This window comes from Thalia democratica, chromosome 1 (genome assembly GCF_965202585.1).
Source record: "Thalia democratica chromosome 1, ktThaDemo2.hap1.1, whole genome shotgun sequence".
NCBI lineage: Eukaryota > Metazoa > Chordata > Thaliacea > Salpida > Salpidae > Thalia > Thalia democratica.
The window spans coordinates 26,004,076-26,022,223 of NC_139165.1; the positions used below are offsets into that span (position 1 = coordinate 26,004,076).

The 18,148-nt window shown below is 26.0% G+C and overlaps 1 protein-coding gene across 1 annotated transcript; it reads left to right on the plus strand.

Moving 5' to 3' along the window:
- The first annotated feature begins 7,440 nt into the window (after positions 1 to 7,440).
- LOC145834824 (kelch-like protein 35) lies at positions 7,441 to 8,784 on the plus strand. Its single transcript, XM_082942337.1, has one exon. The coding sequence runs from the start codon at positions 7,441 to 7,443 to the stop codon at positions 8,782 to 8,784; it is 1,344 nt and encodes a 447-aa protein (XP_082798463.1).
- The last annotated feature ends 9,364 nt before the right edge of the window (positions 8,785 to 18,148 follow it).

Consider the following 18,148-nt stretch of genomic DNA (forward strand, 5'->3'; position numbering starts at 1 on the left):
TTTCTATGTTTATAAAAGGTTTTAATTTAGTTCTAATTATTTCATTATACTGTATTAACAAACCTAATAAAAATTTTAAGCCTTTTAGATTAATTTATATAACTGCTATAAAGTTCTCTCAAAACTTCAATAAATTTTTATGTGTCATACTTCGGTTTTTTATAAATCTGAGTAAATTTAAATCTTATTTTTTTAAACTGTTTTCACCTACTAAATGTCAAAACTTTTGATGTTTGTAGTCGTTAGCTTTTACAAAAATAAAGATTTAACTACTTAATTTAATGTTCATTTATTTTTCTAAATTGTCTATTTTTTCAACTTATGCTATTAAAAGCTCATTATAAAAATTACGTTCAAGAGTCGTTAAATTCACCTACTATTAAACAAGTATTTACACAGTTTGTTAAAATTATTTTTATGAGCTGAACCTAACTGACGTGAGGTATAAAACACTTTTTGAACAATGTATTAAAGTTTCAGTTTTTTATTTCGTGTTGTTTTTATTTAATAGTTCAAAGAGTTTAATACTAAAAACATTTAATAGTTTTATATAACTTTAGTTAACAACTATTCCATTATTAACACACCAAATAAAAAAAATTCAAATAACGGTGTAAAATAACATAAAATATTACTGGTTCAAACTTTTAATTTAAAGTGTTAAACAAACATGAAATAGCTGTTTTAATTAATAAAATTTTTATGCTAAATACGTTTTTAGCTTGTAGTATAAACAAAATTATTTTAGTAAAATTAATGTAAACTTTTCGATGTTTTTCAAAAAATGTAATTTAAAATTCAATTCGAGATTCAATTAAAGACATGTGTTTTTACAGTTTTGACCTTTTTTTAAACAGTAAATCAAAAGGTAAATTAGATGAGGCACATAATTCACTGAAATTGCAACATTAAATATTTGCTCAACTCATAAATAATCGATGAAAAGGATCTCATGTAAAAAAAGAATTTATCAAAATTCTTATTTCTATCAACCATTTATTGTTTATATGTAATATAACTATAAAATTTGAAATCATAATCTGTTTCTGCTTAAATTTAAACATAACATGTTTTTTAAAAATAGAAAAATTAACTTTACTTTTTACTTTAAAAACTGTACAATATCTTTTTATTTTAATTTTAAAAACTTATGATATCTCATAACGTTTATTGAACACAAAGTTTGTGTTAATTTTTGTAGTAAAAACTTAGTTCTTTTTATATTATTTAACGTTATTTTAACTTTATAAAACATTTTTTTTAAATTCTAAAGTTTTTTTATTGTTTCAAAGGTTAAAAGTTTTTTAATCTTCAATCGTTCTTTTTCGTATACTTTGTCAGTGATAGTTGTATTCTATTTATAAAACACATCTAAATGTAAATAAAACCATCAAAAAAAAGTAAGACAATATTGTTTTAATAAATGTAAATCTAAAAACTAAATAACAACTAACTTGGTCAAATTAAACTTGAGTTTTTTAAATAGTTAGTTTCTTTCACACTAAAGTATTTTTGCAGATTGTAGAAGTTTAAGTATCATACTTGTTTAAGGTTTAGTTTTTTGAAACCTTATAAAATTACTGTTAAGATAAAAAATTAAAGTTAATTATATACAATGTTTAACTAAGTAACACATGTTGAAAAACTATAAAATATAGTCAATCAAAATGTTTTTGATAAAGTTTTAAGTTTATATATGTTATGAAAATCAAATTTGATATAAGAAGAAATATCGGTTTTAGTTGCAAAGAAAACTAAAACATTGTAAACGCTGATCTAAGAAATACTTATAACCAAAAAGTCTTTTGCAAACTCACCTGTTTCATTTATTTAGTTATTTGTATATTTTAACTTTACTAACGACGCCGCAAAAACAAAAAAAAAGCCGAAATCTTATTTTAGAAAAAATCTCATTGTAACATGTATTTATAAGCCAAACAAACTTATGTATTATAGTATACTCAGTTATTTATTCAATTATAAAAAAAGCAACTTTTCAAAGATTTTCGAGCAAACTTATGTAGTTTAAGAAACATGCTTAACAGTATTTATTTGACTCTTTATTTCCCTTTTAAACTAACAAAATCAGATATGGACCGGACAAAAAAGAAATACTTAAATATTTACTTTAATTTTAATAATTTTTTAAATAAAACTATTTAACACGTTGTTCAACTTTCTTAAAATTAAAAAAACAAAAAATAATTCTAGTAAGTCTATTTTTCATATGCGGTTAGCTTTTAGTTTTAGATAAATTCTTAGTAAGCATAAAATAATACTATTTTATGTAGTTAGACATATTTACAATTAAAGATAAATACGAACAAGTTAATTGAGTAAGAATCAATGAAAATAAAACATTTCTTTGTCAAACTATATTTTAAATCTATAAAAAAATATTTTTTATAACTCTGTTTAGTTTTGCTTGGCTAATACTTATGTTTTCATATTTTTAAAATTAAAGTTATCCAAATACTCGATATTAAATAATTTTTTTATATAACTAGTATTAACTTATTAATTATTATTAAATTGAAAATGTTATATTGCTTACCAATATATTACTACAAAAAAGACTATTTAAACTAAAAACATTCCACAACTTAAATATTTTTTCCTATATCGTAAACATATTAGACTGTTTGTATATGATAATTATCTAAATATAGTTTCTGCTAGCAGTCATTTGGGTCCAAACCTGGTTTAAAATCTACAATCTCAGTGAAACGGTATTTTTCTATAATAGCTGTTGTAAAACAACTTTTACTTTAATATTAATTAGTTTAAAAATCAAAATTGCAAATCTTTTTTTAAATTGCAGTACTTAATGAATACTTATAAAAAAGATGCTTCTATCATTTAAAGAATTAAAGCCCTGATGTTAATTTTATTATACTATTTTGGACTTTGAGAAACGGAGAATATGGGTTATGGAACATATACGTGTCCATAATGTTTTAAAGCATTAGGAAATAAGTAGTTGAAAATTGATGTTAAGGTATGTGTATTTTGGGTTTGGATAGGTTTTTCTTCTTTAAAATATCTTAAATATTATAAGGTTTTTTGAGTCAAATTTTGTTTTTATTTTTAGATTTTTACCTCACATAATTGACCAAAATTATAAGTTCTAAACTTATAGTTTTTTGATGTGTATAATAGTAATTTAGATTTAGTAATAAATTTAATTAGTAGCTGACAAAAAAAAAGTATAGAAATTTAAGAAAATACTTGAGGTAAAAATCTATTTAATTTAGAGGTAAAATTGTACTTTATAAGTTTCATAAATCTGAGACAGACATTACTTTTTATTATGAAATTGAATATATGATGATTTACAGTGTTGTCTGATATTGGCTATATACAAGCACCAAAATTTCCATAGAAGTAGCTTGAATGCACATAGTAAGATTAGTGAGTTATAAAATTTTTAGTTATATATACTTTTAATGTTACTACTGATAGTAATTTTTAATGTTTTACATTAAATACGCCTGGTAACAAAATTCAACCTCTAAATTTTTTTTTATCTATTGAAAATACTTAATTGTAACTGTGCATTCATGAGCTATTTGATTTAGTTTTGTGCACCCAGGCAAATGAACTAAATTCTAGGGATTTTCACATATTTTTCAATTTTTTGTAGTGATTTATAGAGGCTTTTTAGAATATTGCAAATTTACAGGGTTTTATAGGGAAGTGGGAACCCTGTGCTTAGCGATTTTTGTTTAAAATTACAGTTTTTTTAAACTTTCTCAAACTTCGGGTTTTTCAAGGTTATTGACAACTATGTCATATATTTAAATTTGATTTAGTGATTTAGTTTAAGTGTTTTGTTTTTTCATTAAAAATTTTGAAAAAAAAAACTTGATTGTTATTTAATTAAAAACTTTTAATTTTTTTAGCTTAAAAGCATTCAGGACAGTTTAAAAGGTCACCAAAGAAAGTTTTGTTTTACTTAAATAATTGTAAACAAAGTATTTATAATTACAAACTTAAAATAAAGTTATTTATGATAAATTTAGAAAAAAAAAAATTAGAATGTGTTTGTGTTGACAACAGATTTTTTAAAAATTTTGTTTAACAGAAAGAAGTGGCAATCTTTCACAATCCTGAACTTCAAAGAGTGCAAAATTTCAGTAAATAAAATGAAAAGCTTTAAGTACGCAGATCTTGGAACAAAAAAAAATCTGTTAAGACAGCAACAATAAGTAAACACATCTGTTTACAAGTTTAGCTGATTATAATACAAGCGTCATTTTATTTACGGTATAATATTTACATTTTATACTAAAGTTATTTAGTTTTTACGCTTACTCGCATCCTTTATTTTACTTGTACATAAATTTTTATACATCATCCATTACAAGTTTCAAAACTATTATTTTTAATATATATTAGTATGAATGGTGCTATAGCCAAGTGGTCGTCAAGGTGTACACTGGTGCACACTAGTGTACACAAAACTTTTTTTTGGTGCACAAATTTTTAGGGTAAATGAAACTCATTTAGGGGTGCACGAAGTTTGTGAGATTGCCAATAAAAAAACATATAGTTAGATTAAGTATGAAGTCAATCTTTAATAAAACATTTAAAGAACACTGATTTAGGAATTTTTGGTAATTGCGGAGAAGTGTTCAATTATTAAGTATGTTAGACAAAGCCATATAAGTAAAATATCATTCTGAAAAAAAGGTAAACAAATAAAGAGGTCAATTAAGTAGCGGCTCAGATAAAAAGTTTCAGCTTCATTTATTAAATGGTTTGCATGTAGATACAAACTGAGTTAAGAATTTTAAGAAGAATTGCACAAATAGAAGTGTTTACGTAGTCCCACCACTAGCGGCGCTTATAAAAATTAGATCTTGGGGTGCACCGATTTTATTTTTTGCAGCTTGTTGTAAACAGAATTTGATTAGTTTGACGACATTTGCATAGCCCATAGAAAAACTGGTACATTTCGGCTTTTTTCTCATTTATTTTAGAAAATCTGACGATAAACAGACAGTTTCTACTTAATATTTTTTCATATATAATAACATTCTGCACATTCCTTATGTAATTTCTCATAAAACAAATTATATATAGTCATTTAAATGTTTTCAGTATGTTTTGTTATGTTGCAATAAATATTGAATAAAAAAAATTGTTCAAAATTTGCCATAAAACTATTTAATCTGCATTATGCCCATGCACAGTTTTTATTTTACTGAACACTTTTTAAAATATTTAGCATTGATTTTTCTTTTCGAAATATTTTCTAAAAAACTAAAAAAAAAGCCAAAATGTACCACTTTTCCTATGGGCTATAGCACCATCCACACTAACCCAATAGAAAAAACAGTTCGAAAAATAGATTTTATAAACTAAATGATGATGTAAAAAATATATTTGTACGAGTATTAATAAGGACTCGAGTAAGAAGAAACTTAAGAACTTTATTAAAAACCGTATAAGTTTTACCGTAAATATAAAGATGCTCAAGTTTTATTTCGTTTGTTTTTTGTTTAACATCTTTGTCTTATACAGACAATAATAATATTAAAGATTGTTTAAATCTAGTTAAATATTTAGTTTACATTTATTGAAAAATTTTAAGAACACTGGATATTTAGTAGGGGTAGGTGTCAAATGTGCTTTTTTCTAAGCGGGTAATAATTTTAATGATGAAAAATTTAAGTATATTTTTATAGAAAATTATTTAAGATAACAACAAAATAATTGCAAACACTTGTCTTTACTTAACGTAAATATGTAATGATACTCTCACTTTATTAAAATGAGATAGACTCTTTTAATATAAGTTGTTATTTAGTACTATTATTTTTTAACTATTGATTTATTATTTTATTTATTACATTTTTTTTATTTATATATAGAAATTTTAAAAATTCTATTTAGTACATTTCGCTATAAAAGACTTTAAAGTTAAGTTATATTTTGTTACTTCATTTATTTTTCCAACAACTTTATATCTTGCTTTGATGCAAAATTACGTGACTAGTTCGTATTAAAATTTACTCATTTAATTAAAACAATGTACGTAAGTTTAAAAAAAGTAATAATTATAATTTCAAATGTTGATTTAGTAGCAACTTATATTTAAGCTTGTTTATTTAAACACAATTGTTTTTTTGACCTTTTAGTCAAACTTATTTACTTTTTCTAACTCTATCGCCCTTTTTTAGACTTGAAGTAGCTATAATGTCAAATAATCTGACTAAACAAAGTCAAGTTGTACCAGCAAAGAGTCAACTTGACTATAATGAAAAAAAATATGTAGAAGCTAAAGAAATTTCGCTTAGTTGCAAGAGAGCTGATGGAAGATCTAATAGCACAATTTTCGTAAAGCTATGCAAGAATAATAGTAAGAAAGTTTTTGAAAAGAAAAGTATGAAAATTGTGAACAACATTTCCATAACAGGTTAAACTATTTTAAAATATTCCGTTTAGATTAGAGTTAATTTGTTACACTGTTATTACATAACAGCTTAGCTTCATAGTATTTAAATAGAAACAATATAAAACGAAGACTTTTCGACATAAACTGTTAATTTTTAAGACATTTAAAAAATAATTTTAAAACTAAGTACCTAATCATTCTTTTTAATTAGTTTAAACTACGTTCTACAAAAATTTAAGCAACCTACAAAGAGTGCTAGTAAGTCGTAACAGCTTAAAAATGAAGTAATTTATAAAGGTAGAAACCATCAGACTTTTCATTTTAATACATTTTTAGCTGTTTTTTTGCAGCTCAAGATATTCTATTTAAAAAAATATTTGTGTTTCTGATTAGTTTTTAAGTGTATTGAGGGATATTTTCAATGATAATTTTTTAATAAATTCTACTTGAAATACATACTTTATTACCCACGTAAACAAAAATAATTTTTTTGTTTTGATTTATTTTGTTTGAAAACTACGTTTAATCCGAATCTTTTAGACGCATGAGTTTAAAGTTTAAAAAGAATTTTTTTTAATTATATATTATTTTAAATGAAAAGTTGTATTTTCAATATATTTCAAACATAAAAAATATTTAGTCACGTTAAATAAAAATTAGTTTTGTAATCTAAGGATATTTAATAACTAAAGAAAAATGAAAATATTCTCAACTAAGTTAATTTTTAAAGCTTATTTGATCTACTTATGGAAGTATTATTATAAAATTGTGATCAGTTTTATATAAAACATAACAACTTTACTTCTTATATTTCAACAAAAATAAGAACGTTTAGTTCACAACTAAAATTCTAGAATTTTTTTACAACTATAAAATGCTTTAGAATGTAGTTCAAAAAACTTTTTTGACATATCATTTAGTGTCTTGTAGTTATTTGCGAATTTTTAAAAGCCAAATCTTTATAACCAAACTATTAATATTTTAACAAATTTTTATTTATCATTTTAGGTTTAGTAGAAAAAGATGAAATCAATAATGTTATGGCCGTAAAATTGAACAAGCTTTTACTAATGGAAGACGAAGAAAACAGAATAACAAAGCTGGCCGGAGGCGGGATAGAGGTCAACAACGTGTCTACCTTTTACCAGTTTGCTAAAATCTATAACTTGTCTGTTTTAGCAACAACAACGCTAAACTACATAGAACGCTGTTTCACAATGGTTGCCGGGTCGAGCAACTTTCAACAAGTCGGTTTCGGCTCAATCAAATCAGTTCTTGCCAGCTCGAGCTTGCAGATAACTTCCGAGGTGGAAGTGTGGACAGCGGCGCGCGACTGGATCGGCTGCAACGTCGCTGAAAGAAGAAAGCACGCGCGCAGCCTTTTGTTGAAAACTCGTCTTTCCTTGCTGTCAGACTTTGCTTTGAAAGAGGTTTTGGAAGCTTCTCCGTCGTACTTGGAAAGCGTGGAGCGCGCAGAAATGCTGAACAAGTTTCCAAGAGACGCCTCTGGTGAACGCGATTTTTCTACTGCGAGACACTGCAGTCAAAACAAGTTTGACATTTTGCTCAGCGGAGGTTTCAGTTACGAAACCAGAAGACTGACCGATCAGCTGAATCAGATTCACGGAACCAACTTCGACCTTTCGAAAACTCTCCGGCCGATGAAGGAGGCGCTGGGAAGGTTCGAAACGGTGTTTTTGAAAGGCGCAGTGTACTTTTTCAGCGGCGTGGACGCCAAGCTCAACTTGAAAGTTCAATTCAAAAAGTTCAACCTTTCCACAAACGAGTGGAGCGGCGAAAACTTGGAAATGTGCGACGACCGGCAGGAGTTTTGCGCGTGCGCCTTCATCGACTCCATCTTCGTCGTGGGGGGATGCGACGGAGAAGGGCTCGAAACGAGCCGCTGCGATCAGTTCACCGGCGGAAGATGGCGGGAAGCGGAGGGGTTGCGGCGAGCCAGGAGGTCGGCGGCCTGCTGCGTGTTCCGAGGAAGACCGACGGTGTCGGGGGGAGTTTTCGGCGACGCGGAGCTGTGCAGCGTCGAATCGTTCGACCACGCGGAAGGAAGGTGGCGCCAGACGGCGAGCATGGTGCGCGGTATGAGCGAGCACAGCGTCGTGGCCGTCAGGGGCAAGTTGTTTGCCGTCGGCAGCGAATGCTTCCAGGTTTTCGACGGCGAAAAGTTTGCTGCTTTGAAGTTGCCGCTGGACTCGCTCGAGTGGTTCCTGAAAGCCGTTTTGGTCGGGGACAAAATTTGCGTGTTTCGAGATAATAGAACTTCCGTGTTTTGGTACGATGTTAACGCGGGTGTTTGGTCAAAAGAAACATGTGAAGTTATTAAGAGTCTCAAGTGTTATTCTTGTCTAGCTATACCTTTGTTCTAGAAAGCAAGAAACTGATAATTGCATTAAAAGGTTGTTTATAAAGTAAAAATAAAAAAGACAGCGTGATTAAGAAAAACAAACTTATATATATATATAAATATAAAATATTGCTGCTTTTCAGCTAAAAATACAATACTGAAGTTACTTTAGTAGAAACTACTTTAAATACTTGAAATTTATAAAACTATTAAATTTTCTAAATGTTGGATAATATAGATTAGATTCTAATTCCACCCCTCAAGCTTAAGAATGAATGTTGGAGAAATATTTTATATACTGACTTAGTTTTGGTTTTTCTTTGATTTTGCTGGAAATTATTATTCCACTTATTTGTATAAAAAAAGTTTTATAGTATAACAGGGTAGCTGTCAAATTTCCACGAGCGTCCAAATGACAGAAGACAGTTTTGCACAAGGGGATAAAATTGCACGATCATAAAATTGCACGAAGAGACTTTTGACGAGCAGAAAATTTTGTACAGAAAAATTTTTACACTGGTCAAATTTTTTCTATTTTTTTTTATTAATTTTGATTTATTTTATTTTTTTTTTTTCGTTTTTACCCCTAACCCTTACCCTTGGTCGGTAAGATTTATTTTGTTTTTTTAATTGTTTAAATTTTTTTTTGACAATAATTTTTATTAGTAATTTTTTCATTTTTACTATCACTGTTACCCTTAATCTCGGTCGGTAGCTATTTTTTTATTAAACTATCTTTTAAATTCTGTTCATTTATTTATTTTTCACTTTTTCTTTTACTCCCGTGCAAAAATGTAACTCGTGCAAAATTGACCCTTGGTGCAAAATCGTCTTCGTGCAATTTTGTCCCCTCTTGCAATTTTATTGTCCTGCAGTTTTGTCTTTGTCGATTTAGACCCGTTTCCAGGTAAATATATTTGTATTAACAACATAAATTTATGAGTTTTTAATTTTATATTTGAAATGTTACCATTTTGAACTTATTTTTATGTCCTCTTACTTTTTATGCATAAAATACATTATGTTACAAGTATTTTACACAAAACACATACAATCTTATTGGATGACAAAGTGCCTTTCAGAATAAGAAATTAATTTTAGTTAACGTTAATGCATGTTTTGTTATGCAGACTTGTTTATCTTCTGTTAAAAGCCATAATGTAATTTTTTTTTTAATTTAAAGCATTCTGTTTAGTACTTTATCATAACAAAAATTAGTTTTTATCAAAGAATGCTTTTGTTTCTAAAATTATTTTATATATAGTTAGTTATGAAAACTTGTATTGAAAACTATTATTTTAGCATTTCTAAATTTTAAGCCAATACATAAAATAAGGTTCAAATTGTTTAATTTGTATAAATTAAAAACTTTTATGAATAATAATTACTGAATCAAACGCCTAACATATTGATCTTCAAAAGTTTGTACAAACACATTAATAACTAGATAAGATCACCGCTTTAGCGTGAAACAATTGTTAAGTAATAAACTCAATATAACTTTTGTCTTAATTGTAACTTTTAGATATATTGGTATGTATAACAAATAAAAAAACCAAATACAAAAATATTAATTCTATTTCTTAATATTATTAAACTTAATAACATCATGTGATACAATACGAATAAATTTATTAACACAAACATTTTACATATGGTACTTTTATTTTCCATATGAACGGGTAGCTTGAAAATCATGCAAGTATTTGCATAAAAATAGCAAATCGTTTGCATATAAGCATTATAAGATAGGGTAAAAGTAAAAAAAAATTGTTAAACGCTAACTTAAATATGTATTGAAGTTTGACTAAAAGAAAAAAAAAACTATTTATTGTTTAAATTGTAGTTGTTATCAAAACTATTTTAAGATAATTTTTGACAAATAAAAAGTTGATAAGTTCCTCGACAAACATAAAACTGTAACCTTAGAACTGGAGTATGACTGAATAACCGAAAAACTTTTTATATAACAAATCCTTATTGTTTATTGAACGACAGATACGCACCCAAAATATTTCGTCAAAATTTTATTAAACAATTAATTTAGAAAAAAACAAAACATATAATTTAGTACTATACAAAGAAATTAGTGTAAGTTGTTAAATATGAAACTGTAAAAAAATCTGTACTTCAAGACTGTATTAAATAAACTTAAATGGAAAATTGATAACTTTTTGTTTTGTTACATAGATTTTAGCCTTAAAAATTACAGTGTAAATAAAATTTAAAAGGTTTTATAAAGGTGTAATATATTAAATTGGATAAAAAAGATAGGTTTAACAGTTGTAGACTAACATTTAAGAAAAAAATTTGTTTTATTTTTATTTTGTAAGAACTAAAACAATTAAATTAATTAAGTATGTTCTTAACATTTCGTCTGATATAATTGTATTATAATTATGAATTTTTATTGAAGATTTTGAATTAGTATTATTAATGCATGTTTATACAGCAACATATTTTTAAAGTTATAAATCAACTCTTTTCAAAATCCGAAAATTGTTTAATTCGACCTGAGTTTATGGCATTTATAAAAAAAAAACATTTTTTGGTAAAAATTAGTTTCTTTTTAATTTTGTAAACTATGTGTCGACTTTGTTATATAAACAGTTTAAATTACCGTTAAATTTTACGAATAATAATGATCAAAAAAAACCTGTGTTTATTTGTCGCATTTAAAATTTATATCGAAATTAATTAGTTAAGCTATTTTAAAGCTTTTACTTTTCGTTAGAACATATTTAATGAAAAATTAAACTATTCTTTTTCAACATTAAATGAAAAGGTTAATTTATTAAAGTTTTAATAAAAACTATAAACTAGTATCTTTACTTACTTATTTTTTGTTATTGTATTGGCTATATTATTTGTTGATTGATTATGTTTATATACTTTATAATCAATTTAAAAACAATTTTTATTGTTTTAATCAGGTAAAAAGTGCTTAAAACCTAAAATAAAAATTATTATTTTAATAATATACTTTACAATTTATTATACTAAGTACATAGTGATATGTATTTTAAATAACTATTCGTTAAGAAAGTTATAAACACGTATTGTTACAGTTCTTAGCATTATTAAAAAAAATTAGTTAGAATTTGAGTAGTCTAAATTTAAATTGTTGTGCATCCTTCATAGAAACATTTTTAGTTATTTACCTTAAAGCTATTTTAAATAAACCTCCCATAACCCATATTCTTAGTATTACAAAGTTAAAAAAGTAAGATAAAGTTTATAATAGGGCATGGTTTATAAATTGGTAGTAGCGTTTTTAATGTAGTTTCACTAAATGCAGCGGTTTTAACAAGTCTGTTTTTTAAACTTTGAAAAACTATAGTTTAAAATAAGTTAAATTAAAAAAAAATACAACGACAATATAAAAAAGGGATTATTTGTGAAACTTTTACATTTTTAAGCTAAGTTTGCTTCGCACCCGATTGAGTCTTTTTCGAAACTATAATTCAAAAACAATGAAATGTAAAAATCAAAGTAATTATAGTGCATGTAAAAAAAATAAAAGCGTAAAACTTTTTATTTCTTTAAATAAGTTGCAATAAAAGCAGTTGAAAGAATTAAATAAGACGAAAATGTTTTATACATCGATTAACTAGGAAACTTTTATACATTATCAAAAAGTTAATTTTAATATCTTGAAATAATTTTCAATATGTTATAATCACTTAATAAGCTAAAGCTATAAAACCAGTTTCGTGATAATAGAATAAAAACTTGAAATTATTAATTAAAGGTTTCTAAACAAGTTGAATAAAAAAATTCATGCACAATTGAGAATTAGCTTAATTTAATTAGAATTATACTGTTGAAATATACCAATAAAAGACGAATACATACACAATATGAAAAGAGCTACCGTTTACTCCAAATATATTTTTAAAGTTTCTTCAAATCCTTAAAAAAAGCTTTAACAAAATAATTATTCTGAATAATTTTTAAAAGTTAGAGTTCATACTTCTTTAGTTTGTTTTGATAGTCAGTTTTACTAAAATTTTCAAAACTTGAGTTTTTTAACTAATGATTCACTAAAAAATATAAATTTAAAACCAGGTGTTTTCTAGAGTGGGCACCAGAGTTGGTAAAATGCTAATAGTTACTATGGTAATTCAGCAATGAAGCGTATAAACTTTGGTTTGTTTTAAGTTAGTAATTTCACGCTCGAGTAAACAAAGCAGAGCTTTTTAACATGTCTGGTGGGCACTATTGTTCGTTGAGGGCAATTTTGGCTATAAGGTGGCAGTAATTAGTAAGAAGCAGAGTTTTATAATTGAATTTAAATACTAAAAATGTATTTTTTATAAAATTTGGGAGATTACCTTAAAGTTTCTGGCCTCAGGCGTTTAAAAGTATGAGTTTTGGAAACTTTAATCTAGGCTAGACGTACAACATACTATTTAGCTAATAGCTTACTCACTAAGGGGAATTTTTTATTCTTGATACAATTTCAACATTCTATATCAGAAAGTTAACAGAAAATTGTTATGAATCATAAATTTCAATAACATGGTAGTAACTAGTAAACTAAACTAAAGAATAAGATACATTCTTTATTAAAAAAAAGCTTTTTAGCAAAAGAAAAATTCAAAACTTGGGTACACAAAAAAAATTCAAAAGACTTGAAAACCCAACTTATGTCAAAATATTTAGTTTTGATTCAACTAAATTTTCACTATTTCAAAGTTTCTTACGTTCTAAATTAGTTAAAGAAGAAAAATAATTAAAAAAAAAATCTTAAATTAGACAAAATCTTTAAAAAAGTAGTTATCAATAATGTAAATGAAAGTTCTCTTTTGTTAACTGATTATAAGCAGAAAAAAACTTTTGCATAATTATAGAGCTTGTTTACTTAAGAGCTAATTTTATAAAACTTATGTTAAAATTTACTTTTCATTGCATCTGTAAAATTTATATTCAACTGGTACCATAGAATTTTTTAAAATTATCTTTAAAAGCTTATTTTTTTTTAAAGTTAAAAAAACATCAGTCTCAAACTCTACCCCTAGCAACAAAAACGTTTTCTAAGGAAAAGTGAGTGTGTTACATCATGTGTAATTTTACCTGCCAATTAGTATTCAACTTTATTTAACCATAATAAGATAAACAAATAACCTTATTTTAAACAAATAAAAAACCCTCAAGGACATACAATTTTGAAAACACTCACAAGGCCAAAATCTTAACAATAAAACAACAAATCAATGGGAAAATCATAGAGCTCAAATCTCAAAGCAAGTGTTCATCATTGTTACAGCAAACAAATCACGCCAATAACAACCCAATCATGTGATCACTGCCACCAGAGTGAATTCACAATCAGTTGTTGAAAAAATACAACACTATTATAATGAACACATTAGCATTAAATAACTATAATAAAAACTATTGATTAAGGGCATAGGGGGGTACAACTTTTTTTAAAAATTTGATCTTATTTTATATATTTTTACTAAGCTACAAAATGCTTTTTACAGATTTTAAAAGTTCAAAATATTTATTGAGATATAACTGGTCAAAGTTGAAGGCAACAATAGGATCCTTATTGGAGACGCAAACTAAAAGAGAAAATAATAAGAAGTCATTAAAAATCTATTTCCTCCTACGTTTTTTGAGATAACTACCTCAAATTTTCAGGAAATGTTCCTTGCAATATTTAAAAATTATGTCGGAACAAAATTTTATAACATAAAAACTGTTTTTTAAAAACAGTAAATAAACAAACATGTGCACCCATATAAATATCTTTCCCAATCAACAGACCAAAACCAGCCAACCATAAATCAGAATAAACACACATAAAACTGACCATACATGTATCAAGAAAAACTGATATTATGTACCAACTAAAAGCAATTAGTAATATCTGCATGTAACATAAGTTACTCAACCAAAGCATTCCAAACCTACTCGGTTTACTGGTTAAACAAATATTTTTGTAACTATTTAATATCATCCTTTTTTAGGTATTTTAAATTTTCTTGATCAATATAAGAAATTTAAAAATTTCTGGAACACAAGACCTCAACTTAAGACCCAAGTACCTGAATGAGTTGAGGTTAAGCCCTGTTATAGTTCTTTCAACCACAAAGTTATTTTTTTAATGTCTTTTATTGTGTGTATGAACCATACTTACTGGAGTAAAAATACTGTGGTCAGCCTCAAATCTTCCCAAAGTATTCACCATACAAAACTTACAAACTTGCAAATCATTAAATTTAAGAATACCAGTTTTCACAAAGAATGAATTTGCAGTGCAGGCATGCGACAAACATATCGTAAAATTTTTTCTGCACACAAATAATTGGCTTTAAATGACAACTATCAACACCAGCTCTAGCAGATGTACAATACTTAATATGAGGATAGAACAAGCTTTAATACACTATCTTCAAAGTGCTTGCATCCAAACTTTATCTCAATTTTGACACCATAAAACAACTCCTCAAAAGCTTGGATTTAAGGTAGTCAAATGTGCCTTGCAATTTTATTTGTTGCCTAATACCATACCTAGGTATTTAATATTTTCACTCCGCTCAATCATAAAACCATTTACCTTAATACTGAATTCAATCTTTCTTGCAGTTATGTCAAACAGCAACAACTTTGTCTTTGAATAGTTAATAACCAATGTATTTTACACAGCCATTCATCAATTTTCTTCACCTCCATATTTATAACAGCATAAACATGGTAAGAATCATAATGTTGATCACTCAGACAAGCATCATCTGCAAACAATCTCAAATTAGTACTTATAGCTGAAAATATGTCGTTTATATACACAAAAAACAACAACGTACTAAAACAAGAACCCTGAGGTATCTCAACATTCAAAATTTCTCACTCAGAAACAACATTATTTATAACAGTAGACTGACTTCTATCTTTTTAAATAACTTTGAGTAAAATTTTACGTTAAGTGTTTTATATTATTCAAGTTTTGATACTAAATTTTTATGAATATTAGTATTAAAAGCTTAAGTGAGATCCAAGAATACAGAACAATTTACCTTTTTTTTCATCACCCTTATTTACTTAGTGTGTCAACAATCTGATTTCATACAAAATGATTTCACACTGTTGTATCTAAACACATATTGTTTACAGTACAGTACATCATTTGACAGAAACTTATCACTCAGTCTCTCACACAAAATGACTCAAAGATTTTAGAAAACAAAGACTGAAGGAAAATAGGAATAAAATTACTTAATTGTTTTTTTTTAACCATTTTTATAAATTGACACTACCTCAGCATGTTTAAGAGAATTACGAAACATATCATATTCAACACAATTGTTAAACAATTAAGAAAGGTAGGGGAAAATTATTTTTGTATTAAGCTTCACAAAACAAGTACTAGAGACATCAGAACACTCTTATTAGAGTTCGTTGTTTTAATAAAATTTTCAGTTTTACTCCTTGATATTTCTTTAGCAAAACAATTTTTAAAGAGTTCAGAAAAACTCATCATAACCACAAGCAACATGTGTATTTTAAATTAAATCATTAGCAATAGACTCAAAATTTTTGATTATTACATTACCTATTTCTTTTTTTTTTTGTTCCCCAACAAAATTACAATGCTCATCAAGCAAATTTTTGATTTTAGAATGAGAGATAGGCTTAGAAGCAACAATATTTTTAGATATTTTTCCCAACTTTTTCTGTTTTTTTTTCACAGCCTGTTTATAATAATGTTTTCTTAGAGCATTCAATAACTCAATCCAGCATATTTCTTTATTTTTTGAAATAAATTAATTTTTTGTTGTTTTATTTTTGATATTGAACTTAAACATCAGATTTTTCTTTTTGATTGGAACAATATTTCCCTTTTTTATCCAAGGTTAAGTTTTTAGTTTTTGATATTTTTTATTTGAAATTATAGTTGGTGCGTGATAAACACTGTGCTACCAAACACACTCTCAAGCTTATTCCAACACTCATTTACATCATCACTTTTTGTATTACTTATTCTCAATTTACCCAAGTTCTTATTAAGATCATTTAAAAAACTCCAACATCAAACTTTCTAGAATTTGAACTTAAATATGATAACACAATACCTTTCAGTTCCTTAATATTTAATTTTATAAAAAACAGGCATATGATCAGATATATCATAATCTACAACATTTGCATTATGTTTTAGTTTGTTTTGTTATTATTATACTTATAGTTTTTATAAAAGTCTTATATGAAAATTAATTTTATTTTTGATAATTGACTTATCTTCCCTGTGTCCTAATTTAATTTTTTATATTTAAATACTGCAATACTCAAATTCAAGGCGTAAACCATAAAATGATACAACTTTTTTATCTGACTCACAAGTCAAATGTAACATATCTTTCAACTTGTGTTATCTATGTAACATAGGTATTTTGTGAAAAATTTAAGTTGAAAAAACGTGTAATTTTTACACATACTTAGGTTACCACACACTCAAGATAGCTCAAAATATTTTATTTTTGAAAATCTCAAAACAACACGGGATAACTCAGAATATTTTGAATTTGTTTTTCAGTCTCAGACTGACATAGGGTAGTTATGTTTTTTATAAAAAAACTTGAGATACTTTTAAGATCTTATAAAATCTCAGGCTGATTTTTATCCAATTAATAACATAAAAATTATTCAATACTATAATCTGATTTTTTATAAAACAGAGGGTGGTGATTTTACTTTAAAACCTGAAAAAAAAGAAATTTGATATAAAAAAAAGCCTGAAAAACATCAAGCATTTACATTTTTATATGCAAAATAAAATATTTTAGGTTGACTAATAAGTCATAAGAAGTAAGTTATACAACAAATATGTATACAATAATAAGTTATACATATTTTCTAAAATCACAAATAAAACTATTTTATAAAAATTATCTTTCCTTAATAGTTTATTATAAAACACAATTAAAATAGCATTAAAGTATCTTTTCATAGTTTTATACTATTATTTTTTACCTTAAATTTAATTGATAAAGCTTGTAGTTTAAAAATATAAGGAAATAAATCAGAAAACAAGAAAGAAATTTCTAAAAAATCAGAGACCACCCAATAATTCTTTAGAGTTTTGTTTATTCCGATTCAATTATATTTGTATCATATTTGTTTTTAATTTTATGAATTAGAAATTGTTTAATCCTGGCCTTACAATAAAACAAATAGTTGCAAATAGTTAAAAATTTTATAAACATTAACTCAAACGCAAAAGTATTACATGATTTGAATTTCCAAAAAAATTACATCCTTCATTTCTCATTAGACTTTCAAGTATTTTCACGAACAAACCATCCTAATTATATAATTTTAAAAAAATTCTCTGAATAATATAGCAGATGAATGAACATAAGTTTAGTAAGCTTCTTTAG